Raw genomic sequence first — 19,185 nt, forward strand, 5'->3', positions numbered from 1 at the left:
ATTGTAATGTCTGATGGCTCTAAAGAGCGTGTTGAGCTTGTAGGCTGGTGCTTGGCTGACATTTGAGAAAGTACAAAAACTCCAGTGTAAAGAGTCAACTGTGGCTGATTTAGCTTAGGCCAGAGTGGAGAATATACATTTCCAAATAGTGCAAAAACAAACATTTCAGAGAAATAACATGTAACATTGTGTGGTTTAACCAGCCATGGGTTGTTCTTCTGCATGTGCTACATGTTTTAGAGACAATATTGCATTGTCATAGATGAGAAATCGCAGAATGTCTGACAGCAGACTGCAGTGCTAGACTTACGTCCCTGCAGAAGAACAGCTGAAGGAGCTCAGGAGGAGGTTCTCGTAAGGGATCGTATTCTCCAGCCCAGATCTCTTCTCTCTCAGGCAGAGCCAGACTTTTACCTGCCTAAAATTACTCTCTGAATGTGGTAGACATTTCCTCTTTGTCTTTCACTTTTACAGTCTCTTTTGTGCAGAAATCAATCTCAGTAACATAAACACTGGATCATAGGAGCCAACTCCAGCGGGCCGTGTGTGTGTGTGTGTGTGTGTGTGTGTGTGTGTGTGTGTGTGTGTATATATATATTTGTGGGGGCCAGGCACCCACAAAGTCAATGAGCAAAGCTGGAGAGAGGCAGCCAGCCGGCCAGCCAGCCAGCCTCTGCCGTGCTGCCTCCGAGAGAGAAGCAGTCCAGCTCCACCCTCTGCAGTCAGAGAGGGAGGCACCCTTTTCCGGGTGGGGGGTGGTCTCTCTGCCTCCGAGTCTGAGCCCCTCCCTACCGAAAAGGGTGCCTTGCTGGCTGTGGAGAGGAAGAGGAGCCACCACTGGCCGCCATCAACGTCTCGTGCACATGCCTGCACATAGTGCATGTGATGTCATACGCATGACGCGCAACGTCCATTGCGTTTTTGGAGGAGCCCACATGACAATGACGGGCACCTGCAATAGCGAGAGTGAGATGGCATCCCTGCACTGGATGCTCATGGAGATTTAGCAGATCCTTTCAAATGTTTGATTAACACAAGAGCTGGCAAACTCTGTTTTCCCTTTCTGAATGCATAAGTTTAAGACAGCACAGGGGCTCAATAATCCCCAGTATTTATATTTTATTTATTTCAAAACTATTATAAAGTTCTCCAAGGTAAGTATGTTGCAAGCTGTTTCACAACCTGACTAGAGTTAGTAAGAGGCATCTGATGTGGTTATCACCTTAGGAGCTCAAATCATGAGTAACAGCAGTTACTTAAGAGTTCAAATAATCAGTATCAACAGTAGAACAGATTTATCTGAATCTCTATGTAAGGCTTTAGCACTTCCCATCCTGTTAAAAGACATTTACAGCCACAGTCAGCTTTTGTCTTGCCCCTTCTCCATTTACATGGTTCTAAACTACAATCAGCACACCACTTTAGAAAAAAGCACACACCCCAGGCAAATTTCTGCAGAATGTGTTGCACTATGCCACATCCTTAGTACAACATCAATAAATGGCCACTTATAGAGGAGCAGATGTTTGTTGAAGGAAGCCCCAAACTTTGTGACTCTCCCTATCCCCACTCTTCCCTTATACTCACAAAAGGAAGATTCTTGCAGTATATGAAAAAGATGGAAAGACAAACTCAAGAAGATAATTGCATGGATGCCATCCCTATTTTTGTTTGCTTGCATGCGATGCTATATTTGAGAACAAAAGAGGAAGGATAATTTGAAAGAGGAAATCCCTTTTCTAAAGATAGTTTAGATATTTAAAACCATTAGGATGAAAAGAGCATAATGGTTTTCTAGCAAAAAATCCCATTATGCAGATATACTGTGAAGCAGGAGGTTAGGATGAATGCCAGAGCTGATGACTACACTTTATCCAGACGTGAACAACTGGAGAAACCAACCTGCCTCTTGCTACAATCCATGTTCTTGAATTCTACAGGAACCCATGAGCTGCCCTGCAGAAGCCCAGGCTCACCTCAGGGATGCCCTTGATGTCACAGGGGATCTATTAGTACAGATGGAATCATTTGGACCCACCACTGGAACAAGGCCTCATTATGAAATGCCACCCACATGTACATTCAAGTGGCGGGAAGGTAAATGGTGTTTCCGTGCGCTCTGGTTTCTGTCACGATGTCCTGTTGTGCCAGAAGCGATTTAGTCATGCTAGCCACATGACCCAGAAAGCTGTCTGTGGACAAACGCCAGCTCCCTTGGCCTGAAATCGAGATGAGCGCCACAACCCCATAGTTACCTTTGACTGGATCTAACTGTCCAGGGGTCCTTAACCCTTTTTTTTTTTAAACATTCAAGTAGAAAAGGTGTGCAAATTTTCTCCAGCATGCCTGTGCTAAGCGTAGTCTTGTTCTTGCATTCCAATGGCTGCACAATCTCAGGCTAGCCTGGTCTGCCCTTGCATGTTGCCCCGGGTGGCACCAGGAGGATTAATTAAAACAGAACTCCGCATTTTCAGATGGCCAGACAAATGAATTCTTAGGACAACAGAAATGTATGGAAACATTTAGATTGGAAACACATTAATAACATTTAACCTGCACATAGTGCTTTCCAGAGTTCAAAGTTCTTCCCATTCATTCTCTAGTTGTAATTCTTACAGCCACCATAGAATGTAAGTAACGCAGCTGGATTCAACTGAATAGTTGTATTAGTGAGAGACAGCACAATGAGTCACATCACCACAACCAGACTTTCCCACCTGTCTTCACCAAATCAGCTCTAGGGCTTCCAGAGAACTCCCAGAACAGTGCGAGGGGGGGGGGGAGCATTCAATTTGGCAAGCAGAAATGCTTACACTGATGGAATCATTGCCTTAGCATGACATTGAATTCTGCCCGATTCTTACCACCCACCCTGTAGTTGGGAGGACTGAGGCTAAGACAGTGGCTTCCTTCAGGCCAGCCACTGAATTTGTAGTGGAGATAGGAAGATATGACCAGGTACCTCCTCTTAGCCAATGTGCTACACCAGCTCTAAACCATATACAAAGCAACCAACTTTTGTTGCTTAATAGTTGGATGACACCTATAATCTTCTAATAAATATTTTGCCAGTATCTCAGAGAGTTAATAGCAGCAATCAGGCAGGTCAAAAGATTACAGCTGGCATAAACCAGCCCAAGATCCAGAAATAACTTTCAGAACCGAATGTTTAGTAGCTAACTGGGTTTCATGTTTATGCTCCAGAAGCAAACTAGGGGGGAAATGAAGCAGGTTGGCATGATCTACACTACAGCCTTAAATTGGCTTAAGAGTCACTCCCTCTTCCCAGGAAACTTGGATCTAAAAGAATTCGCAGCATTTTCACACAAACTACAATTCCCAGGATTCTTTTGGGAGATGCCATGACTATTAAACTGGTAGAAAACCATTGCACGGTCATCATGCAGATATACATGATGTCTTAGATCAATATACATTATGTCTTAGATGTACCATTCAATGTATCATGAATAATAAAATTTGTTAGTTTTAATGTGAATTACATGTGTTGAAAAGGAAATGCATAGCTTAGCAAAGTTATGGTTATTAGGAAATGTTGTTAATATGACCTTGTGAAATTAACAATTTAAGTGGCAGGCATGAACATAATTTTTTCATTATACTTTCCTGTATTGTTTTGAGTCCTCTATCTTGAGCCATTTATTGAGAGTGTTAAAAATGATCTGGTAAGATATCACCTGATTGGAGTTTGATACCTGACTTTGGAGTATGAGAATCATAAACGTGCTTACGGTCTATCTGGTCTGCAAACACTTCCCCATAGATCATCCAATACGGCATGTAAAAAATATTCTTTGCCAGTTTCCAGGAAGGCTCCTCATTGGGAAAAAGTATTGCCTGTCTTGCAACACCAAAGCTCATCAGAACCACCAACATAATAATGACAAAATACATCATGTCTATCATCTGAAAAAAAAAGAAAAAAGAGAGAGACAGAGAGAGAGAAATATATCTAGTTTGACATGCTGTAAGGTGAGTGAAAATGTTTATAAAGCACAAAGATCAAATTGGTGTTACAGATTTGGGAGGGGGACCCCCCCAAACCCTAGAAATTAATGAATGGTAGGATTTCGATTAGGGACGCGGGTGGCGCTGTGGGTAAAAGCCTCAGCGCCTAGGGCTTGCCGACTGAAAGGTCGGTGGTTCGAATCCCTGCGGTGGGGTGCGCTCCCATCGTTCGGTCCCAGCACCTGCCAACCTAGCAGTTCGAAAGCACCCCCGGGTGCAAGTAGATAAATAGGGACCGCTTACAAGCGGGAAGGTAAACAGCGTTTCTGTGTGCGGCTCTGGCTCGCCAGAGCAGCGATGTCACGCTGGCCACGTGACCCGGAAGTGTCTCCAGACAGCGCTGGCCCCCGGCCTCTTGAGTGAGATGGGCGCACAACCCTAGAGTCTGGCAAGACTGGCCCGTACGGGCAGGGGTACCTTTACCTTTACCTTTTAGGATTTCGATTATTTGGGACATGAAGGGAAGAACACACGCTCCAGAGGGATTCCTGGGCGAGCCTATGCAAAATGACCTGGCCAAGGTAGGGCCATTAAGAAACAATATGGGGCCATTGAGAGCCATTGGCAAGGCAAGAAAATTCCTTTCCCCCTGCCCTGAGGTGTGAACAGAGACAGGTGTTTGTTTGTTTTTTAAAATAATTTTTATTAAGCTTCATATTACCAAATTAAACACATCAAACCAATTAATCCAAATTATAACAATACATATCATGTAATCCAATTGTTTTCCAAATTATAAATTTTTGTGGGGGGTACCCATGCTTCTTGATCGGCAGGAGTCCAATCCTCGAATATTTGTGCTGCTTTCATCTTAAGAATGATATTTCCAGTCCCCTCTTCTCAATCCTTGTCGTTACTCATTTTCCTTTTCATTCACCTCTGAGTTGCTCCGCAAGTGGGTTGAAAAAACAGTCTTATTTGTGTTTTTGTGTGGGCTTTGTACTGCTCTCTTGTAAATCACTCTCATCCAATAGTCCAGGCATTTCCGCTTGAGCAAGCAATCGCCATTTTGTCATTCCGATGAAATACAGTCTAAAAGCTCGCTCTTTAACTTTCCTGACCTGTTGCATCGTAAATTAGTCTTTTTCCAGGAGGGCTGCCCCTTCCAGATCGCAATCTCCTCGAAAATAATAAATCTTCGGCTCGCCCTCCCCAAGACCAAACCTCCTGCAACACAGGTCTCGTATCACATCTCCATTCTAACTGCGTCACAAATAGAGCCCTTCTTCTTTCCAAATCCTTCACAGAGTAAAACCTTTAAGTTCATATTATTCCCACACAATTCATTTTTAGTCCCATTTGCAATTAGTTGCTGTGACAGATCTTCTAAGAGGGAGGGTTATTAGTTAATCACATAGAGCAAAAAAATAAAAAGTCGTTTCCCCCCCCTTTCAGTTCTGTTGCATTCCATTCCACATACCATGTCTGTAGTACTTTGATGTAATCTTCCGTCTCAGTCTTCTTCATTTCAGTGGTAAAATTGTTAGCAGATCAAGACCTCCTGCCTCTCTTGAAGCATGTGCGTTATCTTTCCCATTTTTTTTCCTTTTAAGTAACACAACTAGTTTCGCTCCTGGAAGCAGCTTCGGAGGAGTTCCGAGGCCCGCCGAGGGTTGTGCACCCAGTGCCTCACCCTTCTTCCGAACTCGGGGGTGATTTATGGCAACAGTGGGTGAAAACGGCATTTCTCCCCCCTGGAGAGATGAAGGGAGACTGATATACTCCCCATAATCAGCCTCTAATTACCTCGTGTGGGCTGGATAGATGTTAATATCCGCCATCTTCCAAGGCGCCCCTAGCGGCCCCCTGAACAGAGACAGGTGTTTGGAAGGTTGCCAGGGCAACTGGAAAAGTGATAGGGTGACAGGAAAAGTGAGTCATGAGCAAGGGTTGCTGGGAAGAAGAAGCAGGAAGCAGGAAGACTGGGATCCATCTTGGGCAGGCTGACTGGGAGAGATGTCTTGGACTCCAGGGCTGCACTGTTGAATTACAAGCCCCTCTTGAGATGACCATGCTGTAATATTTGGACTCCTTGCATACAGAGTGAAGGTGTAAATTGGTGAATAAACTATATTTCTTAAAGCTACGACAGTCTCCAACATATCTCAATTCTCCAAAGGACCCCAGACCCTGAGTGAGTGTCATGGGCTCCTGCCACCGCTTGGCAGAGGGGGAGGCACCTGACTTTTGTAACATTATTCAAACACCCGAATTCTAACAAGCTGCACTTGGATACAACCTAATATAAGATGCCACAGAAAGTGAAATTTTTCCACAGAAAACCAAAAGGCTGTAAGAAAAGTGAGAAACTGCATATAATGCACATTTCAGAGATACTTGATGGGGCTCAACTATTATAAAACGAGTTGTCTGAATCTCTTCATTTCACTACTCCTTTGAGCAAAAGGTGGGGACAGTCGTTGCCATTTTTTCTCCCTTGACAAGGACATAATGCTGGAAGACTTGACCTTCTTCCCCACTTCTTTCAGCTCTATGTGTCTTTCAAGATTCAGATGAATGCTACTGTGGGGTTTTCTCTCTTTCTGCCTTGTGTGTGTGTTTGTGTGTGATCCAGGGGCAGAAGGGAGAGAAATGAGCAAATAGAAGGGTCCACGGCATGTGATCAAAAATGTAAATGTGCCCTTGGGTTTAAAAAGGTTGCTGGCCGCTTTTCTAAAGTGTCTCCTAACTTTCTGGAGTAGATTTGGGAATGGCAGAGGGGACTGCAGAGAGGAGAGGGAATCAGCAAACATCATTTTCTCCTTCTTCCACTTATGGAAGCTTCTTCTGGATCAAAAAACCTCCTAGCAGTGGAAAGACACAAACTGGACTTTTCAAGAATCTACAGAAGTTCAAATGCTTCAATGTCAAGCTCAAAGGCTATAACAAAGGTTTTTCTTAGGGATACTTGATGTCTGTACTCATGTTTACCTCTTTTTGCCGATGTTATATATGGGGAATATATATATATATATATATATATATATATATATATATATATGCTTTCGTAGATTTTCACGGGTATAGGAATGCAGGTTTTGGTGTCCTCGGGTTTCTTCCCGTGTAAAAGTTGGGGTGTCTAGGCGACGTTTCGACGAGGTCTCACTCGTCATCTTCAGGCTGGTGCTTTCGGCTTCTTGTTACTGGAACAGAGCAGGATCTCAGTGTTTGAGTTCCTATAAATACTGTCGAGGAGGTGTGGTCAGAGAGGCAGTTCCCAGGCTAGTGTGCCTTTTCTTCTTTTGTTCCTTAATTGCTTGAGGGATATCTTGAGTGATTTCTTGAGTGATATCCTGAGTACCACTTAGGTGGGTCATTAGGTATGGATTAGTTGCTAAAGCCTTTGTGTCTTGACCTCTTGAACTTTGTGAAGAGTTTTTCTGAGAAGATGGCTGTACTGCATTTAGTTGTGCTCTGGCTTGGCTTCGTGTATAGGCAATCCCTACACAGATCTGGCTGGCACAGGCCACAAAACCACAGCTCGCCCCTATACACGAAGCCAAGCCAGAGCACAACTAAATGCAGTACAGCCATCTTCTCAGAAAAACTCTTCACAAAGTTCAAGAGGTCAAGACACAAAGGCTTTAGCAACTAATCCATACCTAATGACCCACCTAAGTGGTACTCAGGATATCACTCAAGAAATCACTCAAGATATCCCTCAAGCAATTAAGGAACAAAAGAAGAAAAGGCACACTAGCCTGGGAACTGCCTCTCTGACCACACCTCCTCGACAGTATTTATAGGAACTCAAACACTGAGATCCTGCTCTGTTCCAGTAACAAGAAGCCGAAAGCACCAGCCTGAAGATGACGAGTGAGACCTCGTCGAAACGTCGCCTAGACACCCCAACTTTTACACGGGAAGACACCCGAGGACACCAAAACCTGCATATATATATATATATATATATATATATATATATATATATAATGGCTTGGCATATTTCAGGTTTAAGAAAAAAAAGAGAGGCAGCTATTTTTTATTGCTGTGTTTCTATCATGATCAGGGCCATACCACCTCACTCACAAAGGTTTTCAGTGGAGTTTGATCACCCATTCAGCTGTGAGTCATCACCTCTTGGGTATTCAAAGGGGTGGAATTAAGTGATGGGCATGCAGGTGTGGACCAACCCTCAGTCTGGCAGGTCATTAGGCCTGCTTGGCCTCCCCCTTTGTCTACCAGACCATTTTAGCCAAGCCACTCCTACCTCTGCCACACCTGACACCGTATATGGTGTAGGTCACATAAATTCACGTCTGGGCCAAAAGAGGGGTTCACAGGAAATGTTGATCAGTGACACCTTCAAAACCTTTTCCAAGGTGCTGGGGCTGACAGAGAGCCCTGCAGAGACAAAGCTCTGACAGTCAGCCAGCTGCCGTTGCCCTGGCTAGTTCAACTCAAGGAATTCCTTAATTCAGCTGTTGGGGCTGGGAGAAGTAGGCTGGATTCACATGTGATGAAGGGCATGTGTGTAGACACAAAGTCAGAAAAGCTAAAGCACAGAATGAACTCAGGCTTGCTAGAGAGGTTAAAAGCAACAAAAAAGGCTTTTATGGGTATGTCCGTAGCAAAAGGAAGAACAAAGAAACAGTGGGGTCACTCAGAGGAGAAGATGGTGAAATGCAAACAGGGGACACAGAAAGGGCTGAACTCCTCAATGCCTTCTTTGCCTCAGTCTTCTCCGATAAAGAAAACAATGCCCGACCTGAAGAATTTGGAGCAAATGATTCAGCAGAGGAAACACAGCCCAGAATAACTAAGGAGATAGTACAAGAATACTTGGCTAGTTTAGATGTATTCAAGTCTCCAGGGCCAGATGAACAGCATCCAAGAGTATTAAAAGAACTGGCAGATGTGATTTCAGAACCACTGGCAGTCATCTTTGAGAATTCCTGGAGAACAGGCGAAGTCCCGGCAGACTGGAGGAGGGCAAATGTTGTCCCTATTTTCAAAAAGGGGAAAAGAGAGGGCCCAAATAATTATCGCCCAGTCAGTCTGAAATCAATACCAGGGAAGATTCTGGAGCAGATCATTAAAGCTGCATTGAATCATTGAAGCTGCATTGAGGCCCTTGCAAATTAATGCCCTTAATCTTGCACATGATCTTCAAGTGCAGGAGCTCTGGATGAAGCATATAGAGCAGCAGGAGCAGCAGCAGCAGCAATAGCAATAATAAAAATAAAAATAAAAATAATAAAAATCATATGCTGCCCCCACCTGACTGGGTTTTCACAGCCACTCTGGGTGGCTTCCAACAAATTATAAAATGACAGTCAAACATTTTAAAACTTCCAAAAGTCTGATAATTATTTATTTCCTTGACATCTCGCCCAGTCAGTCTGACATCAATACCAGGGAAGATTCTGGAGCAGATCATTAAGCAAACAGTCTGTGAGCACCTAGAAAGGAATGCTGTGATCACCAATAGTCAGCATGGATTTCTGAAAAATAAGTCATGTCAGACTAACCTGATCTCGTTTTTTGACAGAATTACAAGCCTGGTAGATGAAGGGAACGCAGTGGATGTAGCCTACCTTGATTTCAGCAAGGCATTTGACAAGGTGCCCCATGATATTCTTGTAAAGAAGCTGGTAAAATGCGGTCTTGACTATGCTACCACTCAGTGGATTTGTAACTGGCTGACTGACCGAACCCAAAGGGTGCTCATCAATGGTTCCTCTTCATCCTGGAGAAGAGTGACTAGTGGGGTGCCACAGGGTTCTGTCTTGGGCCCGGTCTTATTCAACATCTTTATCAACGACTTGGATGATGGACTCAAGGGCATCCTGATCAAATTTGCAGATGACACCAAACTGGGAGGGGTGGCTAACACCCCAGAGGACAGGATCACACTTCAAAACGACCTTGACAGATTAGAGAACTGGGCCAAAACAAACAAGATGAACTTTAACAGGGAGAAATGTAAAGTATTGCACTTGGGCAAAAAAAATGAGAGGCACAAATACAAGATGGGGGACACCTGGCTTGAGAGCAGTACATGTGAAAAGGATCTAGGAGTCTTGGTTGACCACAAACTTGACATGAGCCAACAGTGTGACGCGGCAGCTAAAAAAGCCAATGCATTTCTGGGCTGCATCAATAGGAGTATAGCATCTAGATCAAGGGAAGTAATAGTGCCACTGTATTCTGCTCTGGTCAGACCTCACCTGGAGTACTGTGTCCAGTTCTGGGCACCACAGTTCAAGAAGGACACTGACAAACTGGAACGTGTCCAGAGGAGGGCAACCAAAATGGTCAAAGGCCTGGAAACGATGCCTTATGAGGAACGGCTAAGGGAGCTGGGCATGTTTAGCCTGGAGAAGAGGAGGTTAAGGGGTGATATGATAGCCATGTTCAAATATATAAAAGGATGTCATATAGAGGAGGGAGAAAGGTGGTTTTCTGCTGCTCCAGAGAAGAGGACACGGAGCAATGGATCCAAACTACAAGAAAGAAGATTCCACCTAAACATTAGGAAGAACTTCCTGACAGTAAGAGCTGTTCGACAGTGGGATTTGCTGCCAAGGAGTGTGGTGGAGTCTCCGTCTTTGGAGGTCTTTAAGCAGAGGCTTGACAACCATATGTCAGGAGTGCTCTGATGGTGTTTCCTGCTTGGCAGGGGGTTGGACTCGATGGCCCTTGTGGTCTCTTCCAACTCTATGATTCTATGATTCTAAATCTTTAAACAAACAAATAGTAGACAGTGGAAGTCCAAATCCCATTAAAAAAAAGAGAGTTTTGAATGTAATTCAAACATACATATACAGAAATCTGGATTTTTCCCCTCTAAGGAAAGGTGAGACACAATATAGAAAACAATAATTTTAGCCTATAGTTTTTTTTATAGACCAATAAAAATGCATTGCCTTTGACTTGGAGTATCTATGCTGGAAGCCCAGCCTCAAACCCTCCTACACTGAACGGAAGAGACAGGGCCCCAGGTACAATGCACCTGGAGGATAATGGCAAGGGCTTTGAATTATCTGGAGGCAGACTGAGTGTTAAACCTGGAGGTTGCCTAAAAGTAGCATCATCTCTTATTTTCAGTTAATCCTTAATTCAGTTAATTCATTACAAAAAGAAAGAATGGGAAAGACTTTCTTACCATTTTCCCAATCATCATTACATATGGCCCCAAATACTTGTTCACCCCGAAGATGTCCAGCAGTCGGATATACCAGTAAATGATGTTGACACAGTATATGACACGGCCATCGCTCCTAAACGGCTGATCTTGGAGGCGAAGCACCATTCCCACAGAAAATAGGAGAATAGCAATGAGGTCAGTAACGTTCCAGTACTCTTGGAGCCACACTTTCACTTTTTGCAGCAGCTTCCCAGGTTCTGACATTAATATCTAGAGAAAGAGGGATGGAAATGTTAGACATGTTACTTCATGTTGAGCCCTATACAGAGGCTTACAAGTTCATTGCTTTGCTCTATTTACAAAAAGCGGAAGGCAGACTTCCTGTTTATGCCTCCCCGCTTCAGTACCAAATTAAGTCCTTGTTCTCCTTTATTTCCAAATTTAACCTACTCACGGGTAGTTGTTTTGTAGCCAAATTGTCACAGGAATAAGGTAGCGCTCTCCAGTAACGGCTGTGCGGCTTCGCTCCACGGAAGAAGCAGGCAGACAGAAGCAGTTGACTCTCAGCACCGCGCCGCTTTCCCCGCTTCGCTCCGGAGCCCGTAATTGGGCTCCTTTACAAATTGGGGGTGTGTGTGCAAAAGGTGCCCGCCGAGTCCCACGGTCACAGGCTTCACCCGCCTGTGATTTTTTAAAGGGCCCCCGCTTCGCCGTAGCGGAACGACGCGATTTCCATAGAGCCGGTCCCTCCGGATCAGAGGGAGTCCGCCATTACCGATGGCGCCACCCCGGAAGTCCCTATTTATTATGTATATTATTGCCTTCTTTATTATTTTTATATATATTATTCTATTCCTTTTTATTTAATTTTATTCCATTTGTAAATAATTTTTGAAAAAAACTCTTGTTGAAATATAAACATCAGTGACTTGAGAACATTCACAGAGAATGACTCATATTTCACACCCTTCCCTAGACAGTCATATTTATATATCAACAAGCTCCCCCCCCCCCCAAGAAATATTTACAGTTGGAATAAAATTAAATAAGAAATAGGCAAAAATCCAATGGATTATTTGAAAATTGAACATCAGTATCACAAGTCAACTCTCTTGAAGTTTTGGAGGCCTTATTCAATGCTGAAGAGCCCTCTTGTGGGTGTGATGAATATTATTTTCTGCACTGTTACTATACAACAAACAATTTAAAGGTGATCATTGTATATTCTGAGCATCATATTTCAAGCTGAAGAGCTCAAGTGTGGATTAGGAATCATGTGTCTGAGTGTGCGGATGTTACTCTATAAATCATCGTGTACAATAGAAAGCATTAAGTCAGTATTAATTGTACTAGTCAGAACAATATAGTTTGTGATCTTACAGTGCAACTAGACATACAATGCAGGAGATCTCAAAAGGTGTTTTTTTGTTTTAGAAAACAGCCATGGGAGATGAGATGAGATGAGATTGGGAGCACAGTGCCCCCCCCATGCCAATTCCCCAATTAAATATATTACCTCTCTCATCTTCTCTATTCCCATTGTGAAAATATACGAGATAACAATCCACTCCTGTGTGGAAGGCCAACGATCCATCTTCACCAACACAATATAATTGAACAGCATCAGGTACCCAACGTATGCCATCTGCAAAGAAATAAACTCAGTTTTCCTGGTTGCTGTATAAATGTTCAGCTTACCTAGGTTTCTTAATTCAACCATATTAGTTTTCTATTCCTAGACAAAAGAGCCATGTGCAATTTCCAGCTAGAAGGCCAATGCTCTGGTTTAGCCGTTCTTCGTGGACGCAGGAGTGCCAAAGCATGCCACAAAATGCCTCCTCATTCATGCCAGGGCTTCCACATCTCCTTCAGTTCCTTGTCTGCAGGGAGATGCATGTTCACAGCTGCCCAGCTGAATGGCTAAATCAGCACATGGCATAGCAGTGCTCCCTCAGAGTGTATCTACTGTAGACTTCAAATATTGGAAGTAGTCTATATAGATCAATAGCAATCTCAGTTATCTGACTGCTGGTCCTTTTTCAGCCTCAACAAGTACCAAGCATGCACAAGAAGGAGGTACCAGCTGGTTTCAGAAGCGGCAAATTTTTCAGAAGAATACTTTTTGCTTTAAGGGAAAAGCCCTCAGAGGGGACCCCCCCCCCCCAACAGCCGAATGAGGATGAGGACTTACTTAGACGGCTGACTGGGGAGGGTGGAGAACCAGACAAATGTGTTGGGATGGGAATGTGGTGCTTGGAAATGTGAATAGAAACACCCCACACAGCAATGTTTTGTTGCAGGCCCCGCCTTTTCATACCAATAGGCACTAATCTCCAAACCAATGAATGTATCTATATGGGCCATAATTATATATAATTAATTTTTCCTCTGACATTATTTACAGCCATTTTTCAATTAATCACAAATAAGAAAAAAGGGGAGGGGAGGAAATCCCATGCCAGTAGGACAACATTTACAAAATAGGGAAACGAAATAAGGAGATGAGGATAAGGAAAGTGCTGTAAAGTCTCAAGAAATGTTTTCACATTAGTCCTCCAGATGTTCATGTTGATACATAGCTTCTTTTAAATATCCCATTAATTTCTCTTAATTATCAAGTGACACACAGAAGGGCTAAAGTTTGTGTCTTCCTGCAAACGCTCTGCAATATTTATAGCATTATCTACTTGCACATAGTTAGATATTACAATAATGCTTCACTTAGACAATGTAGACATACTGATGAGGGGGGGCTTTACAAATTTGTGTCATTAGGGACAGATGACAAAATGATAATCGCTCCTTACAGTGTAGAACCAAAATTTAACAATTGGTGCATTGTAGAACTCATAGATCTTGCGGCCAAAGGGGATCAATCTGTGTCTGCTCTGAACTTCCTCTTCCTCCTTCTTTCTTGAAGATTCCCCATTGCTACGTCCCAACATTGCCTACAGTTAAAAAGAACAAAAATGACTATAATAGATTATTCGCCAGCTGCCCAATCCAGTTTCACTGGATCAACTGATGGGACAGTGTCTAACAAATGTAAAGCACACACAGACATTTCAAACTTACAATAAGAATCAGGTAATTAAGCAACATGAAAATTCATTCTTTAACTTTTGTATATTTGAAGCTGCCATTCATAACGTTGATTGAATCTTCAAATGCTGTAGCAACACTACTTCAACAGAAACTACAGACATAAATGCAACTAACGAATCCCTTCCACTTCTCAGTTCTTTAAAAGCAACTATACAAACAAAAAGCTTATCTTTTTTCCTTGCTGATAAGGTTTTCTCCTGTTGCTTTATAATAGGTAATTTTTAAAAAGAAAAAATGGTTAGCATAAAGAACTTAAGAATCACAAAACTGACAATTATGATGCTGGGATTGGAACAAACATGAGGGACAGCAGACTGAAGAGAGTGGGAAAGTTAGATAGTAAAACAGCATTTCCTACTTCAGTATTTTATTACTGAAGTAATAAGGGGAGTATGTAGGGGAGGGTTAGTACCTCTGTTGGGGGACACGTTGTGCTCCTTCTGGGGTACTTTGCCCCCCTTTGGCTTCCACCCTGCACTCAGCTCCCATCTGTGGCTCCTAGAAGCTGTTAGCCTGCGACAACTGCCACACAGAAAGCAACAGCTTTGACTGGCTGGCTCAGTCAGGTGAGGGGAACCAATGGGTCTCCAACCCTCGATGAGAGGCTCTGGCAGATGGAGCCCACGAGATCAAGAGTGGGCCCAATGGTCAAGTTTCTGCACGTGCCGTGGAGGGAAGTAAGGGGCAGGTAGTCCATCTAGGCGAAGGAAAACTCTGACCCTAAACCTCTGCTGCCTTGCAGGAAAAAGGCTAAGAAGTAAACCCTACACAAATCTCGAGCGGAGTCCCTAAGACGGTTGATTAGCGCCTTGCAAGCCTCCATCTGGCAACTCCTGCAGCCAAGCTGGTGCCAATGTATTGCTCTGCTTTCCTTTGGATCATATCAAGGAGGGCGAGAGAGAGGTCTTGTCCTGTGGGCAACCCGGGACCTCCAGACACACTGCCCAAGTCTTGAGTCCTGTGGAGGTCACTTGGATGCTGCTAACGCAATGGTTTGACTTCACCCCCTAATACTTTTCAGGCTGCCCTAGAGCCTACATGAGAGTTGTTTTAAATGCAGAATTAAAACAAAAAATGGTGGGAGAACTTAAAATGTCAACAAGCAAGTCAATACAGTTCTAACAAGCCTTTCTATGGCAAACAAGCATAGTACAGTGGTACCTCGCAAGACGAATGCCTCGCAAGACGGAAAACTCGCAAGAAGAAAGAGTTTTCCGTTTTTCGAGGTGCTTCGCCAGACGAATTTCCCTATGGGCTTGCTTCACAAGAAGAAAGCCCATAGGGAAATCTCCGGCGACCTCTTTTAAAATGCTGGCGGTCAGGAGCAAAGACTTTCGCCCACTGCCAGCCTTCAGAAGAGGTCCTGGACCTCTTCTGAAGGCCAGCGAGGGGCAAAAGTCTTTGCTCCCCCCCGCCTGCCTTCCCGGGACAGCGGAGACTTCTCCGCTGTCCCGGGGGCTTTTAAAATGCTGGCGGTCGGCAGCGAAGCCCTCCTGTCCCCGGAGCTTGCGGGGCGGGAGGTGGGGAGAAGGGCTTTTCTTCCCACCGCCAGCCTTCAGAACAGCCTTCTGAAGGCTGGCGGTGGGAAGAAAAGCCCTTGTCCCCCCCCCCCAGCCTTCAGAAGAGGTCGGGGGACAGACTGTCCCCGGACCTGGTCTGAAGGCGGTTTCCATAGGAACGCATTGATTGATTTTCAATGCATTCCTATGGGAAACCGTGCTTCGCAAGACAAAAAACTCGCAAGTGGTACCTCGCAAGACAAATTAATTTCGTCTTGCGAGGTACCACTGTAGCTGTAAATGTGTGCTAGTGTGCTAGTAAATGAGGAAGTAAAAGGACCCAGGACTTCTAGAAAACTAAAGGCGCTTCTGTGCATTTTAGCACTTCATATTTCAGCAGAGCATTCACATCATCAGAGGCAGGAATTGCTCCATTTCAGAGCTGGCTGCTTTGCTGTTAGGCACATTAACCTTTAATGATTAATTTAATTGAACTTATTTTGTCCACGAGTCTTTTAAAGCTTCTTTTCAGCTGACTCTAATCCATATAAATATGTAAGTGAATTAGAAAACAGACCATAGAATTGTAGAGTTGGAAGGGACCCCAAGAGTCATCTAGTTCAACCTCTCAGTGCAAGAATCTCAGGTAAAGAACCCATGACAGATGATCATCCAATTTCTGCTTAAAAATCTCCAAGGAAGAAGAGACCACAACTTCTCAAGTGAGACCATATCTCTGTCAAACAGCTCTTACTGTCAGAAACATTCTTCCTGATGTTTAGTCAGAATCTTATTTCTTGTAAGTTCGACTCCTACCCTCCAGAGCAGGAGAAAACAAGCCATCTTCCATGTGACAGCCCTTGAGATATTTAAAGATGGCTATCATATTGTTTCTCGCTCTCCTGTTTTCCATGCTAAACATACCCATCTCCTTCAAGCACTCCTCATCAGGCTTAGTTTCCAGACCCTTGATCATCCAGTTGCCCTCCTCTGCACACATTCCAGCTTGTCAATATACTTCTTAAATTGTAGCGCCCAGAATTCTGACCGAGGAAGAATAGCATGGTACTATTATTTCCCTTAATCTGGACACTAGACTTCTGTTGATGCAACCTAGAATAACATTTGCTCTTTTTTTGCTGCTGCATCACACTGTTGACTCATGTTAACCTTGTGGCCTAGATCCCCTAGATCCTTTTCACATGTAGGGCTAGTAAGCCAGGTGTCCCTTACCTTATATTGGTTCATTCTAAGTGCAGAACCTTACATTTGTCCTTACTGAAATTCATTTTGTTACTTTGGGCCCAGTTCTGCAACCTGTTAAGGTCATTTTGAATCCCGATTCTGTCTTCTGTGCCTTAGCTACCCCTCCCAGTTTGGTGTAATCTGCAGATTTGATGAGCATCCCCTCAGTTCCTTCATCCTCAATTAATATTTTAGAATGCCTGAATATTTGAAAACAGTGACAATGATCATTCTCTTGCTGATTTACATCTAAAGTGGCCCCCTATGCACACTTACCTGGGAGTAAGTGCCAGTAAACACAGGGGGAATTTCTTCTCAATAAGTAAAGAGGCATTGGATTGCTGTTCAAGGGGAAGGGCACCTTGCCTCTTGTAATTCACCTTAGGACCTGTTTCCAGTTCTTCACTGGCACCAAATATGAAGGAAATTGTTCAAATCAAACAAAAGGTTTGATGTAAAGCTTTTCTGTAGTAAACATAACAAAATTCAGATTCACCAGGCGGAAGAGGGAAAAATTGCCCAATTACCTTTCAGTGAAGTGCATCATCTTTTGGTAAGAAATGAAAGATAAAAATGTGCAACCAGATGTATTGCATTTAGAGAGCCAAAACCAAGATCAGTATAAAATTTTAAAAGATTCTGGAAGCCAAAGGGACAGTTGTAGTGGCAAATCCTTTTCAACAAGGGGAGTTTTTGTAGCCCTTGCACCCTGTTCCTCTTTGACAAAGCTTTTGGCCTATTGTCACTTACAAATATGTTAGTGGCCTTGTGTTAGCTTTGAAACAAGGGAAACCCAAATCCAGTTTGCAGGGGAAGAGATAAGAAAGTTGCTGTGCCTCATGATTAAATCCGTATAATCTAGTAGAAGGAAGTATTGCCACAGGTGGACAAAACTACCCTTGGCTTGTAAGTGTACAAATGTTCTGCTGTTTTTATACTTGGTGTGCCACCTCTCAACTCCTTGCTGGTTGAGGTTGTGTTGCACCAACCTTTCACTGCCTAAATAAATGTCCTGTTTTACTGGCAATTGGTTTCTGAATTCTATTTACCATTCCAGGCAGCCCAGGGGATTGGGCTTCAGCCCTGATGGTTTCCCGCTGCACGTGTGCACCCAATAGGACTCAGCTAAATAAAAGTGTTGAAAGAGAACTGTTTCCACATTGTGGTGAGGCACACTCAGCACAGCTAAGCAAAGCCAATTTTCTAAATGGGATGCCAACAGTAGAGATGGGCAGATTCAACTGGCAGAAAGCGGCACAAAACTGACAATATTTGTTACTCACTTTGAGTACTACTGTTTCAAAAGACTACCCTTTGGCATCAGCTCAGCTTCTGTGCACTTCCAGAAGAGTTTGAATCACAGAAAAGAAAGAAAGAAAGAAAGAAAGAAAGAAAGAAAGAAAGAAAGAAAGGGAGAATCCTGTTTATTATCTAGGTATCTGTATGTTTGATTGTTGTTTGTTTATTTAACAAAAAATACATACTGCTTGATTGTAGTAAAACCTCTAAGCAGTTTACAAGAAATATTGAAATTATTTAAAAAACCTAAAAACAATTTAAACATAATTAAAATGGGCAGGTTTTTGCATTCAAAGTTGGCAGTGGCGGGGAGAAGTAAATGAGCTTTCCTTCTTGTAGTTTTTGGGCAACAACGTAGGCATGAAAATGCAGAGGTGGCCCCCAGGAAAGCAAGCTTTGCCACTTCTGAAGGATAATGCAGTGGGCAGGGAGTGAAGATGAATGAAACGAAGAGCTTCACACTTGTGGTTCCAAGTCACAGAAAATGCCCATAAAGCTGATTCGGCAGAAGTGGGTGAGTGGGCATGTGACTTCAGCACCCAGCCTTTCCCAAGAAATCACCATGAGCAGAACTATTAAAAAGCACAGAACTGAAAAGAACAAGGGGATGCATTACTTCAACATAAATCGTTTCAGGGGGTTTTGCTTTGGTGTGCTTCAGAAAAAGTGCTGGAAAGCGGAAGAGAGGCCTGCCTCTTTAGCGAGGGCATTCCAAGCCAGGCTGCTTCCATGGAGGAAGTCCATTCCTTTGGGACTACAGAGAGGGTGGCAGAGACGGAATCTGAAGCCCAGGGCAAAACATAGTTTGGGGGTCCTTCTCCCACACCCCAACAAATGCCGTCAATAACATATACCTGGAATATCAACCTAGTAAATGTATTACTGTCAGGCTTGGGGGATTCCATCCTCCGCCAACAG

At 43.6% G+C, this 19,185-nt stretch overlaps 1 protein-coding gene across 3 annotated transcripts in view; it reads right to left on the minus strand.

The window, feature by feature from the left end:
• The window catches only part of LOC114606747 (transient receptor potential cation channel subfamily M member 3), a 353,577-nt gene that overhangs the window by 22,095 nt on the left and 312,297 nt on the right, over window positions 1-19,185 (minus strand). For all 3 annotated transcript variants that reach the window (XM_028749279.2, XM_028749278.2, XM_077935948.1), the window contains 4 exons: window positions 13,927-14,067; window positions 12,636-12,764; window positions 11,138-11,389; window positions 3,753-3,927 (listed from right to left, as the gene is read on the minus strand). In XM_028749279.2, the coding sequence (XP_028605112.2) occupies window positions 3,753-3,927; window positions 11,138-11,389; window positions 12,636-12,764; window positions 13,927-14,067 (697 nt within the window). The remainder of the gene's footprint in view (window positions 1-3,752; window positions 3,928-11,137; window positions 11,390-12,635; window positions 12,765-13,926; window positions 14,068-19,185) is intronic.

The sequence above is a fragment of the Podarcis muralis genome, chromosome 11 (assembly GCF_964188315.1).
Source record: "Podarcis muralis chromosome 11, rPodMur119.hap1.1, whole genome shotgun sequence".
In the NCBI taxonomy this organism is placed as follows: domain Eukaryota; kingdom Metazoa; phylum Chordata; class Lepidosauria; order Squamata; family Lacertidae; genus Podarcis; species Podarcis muralis.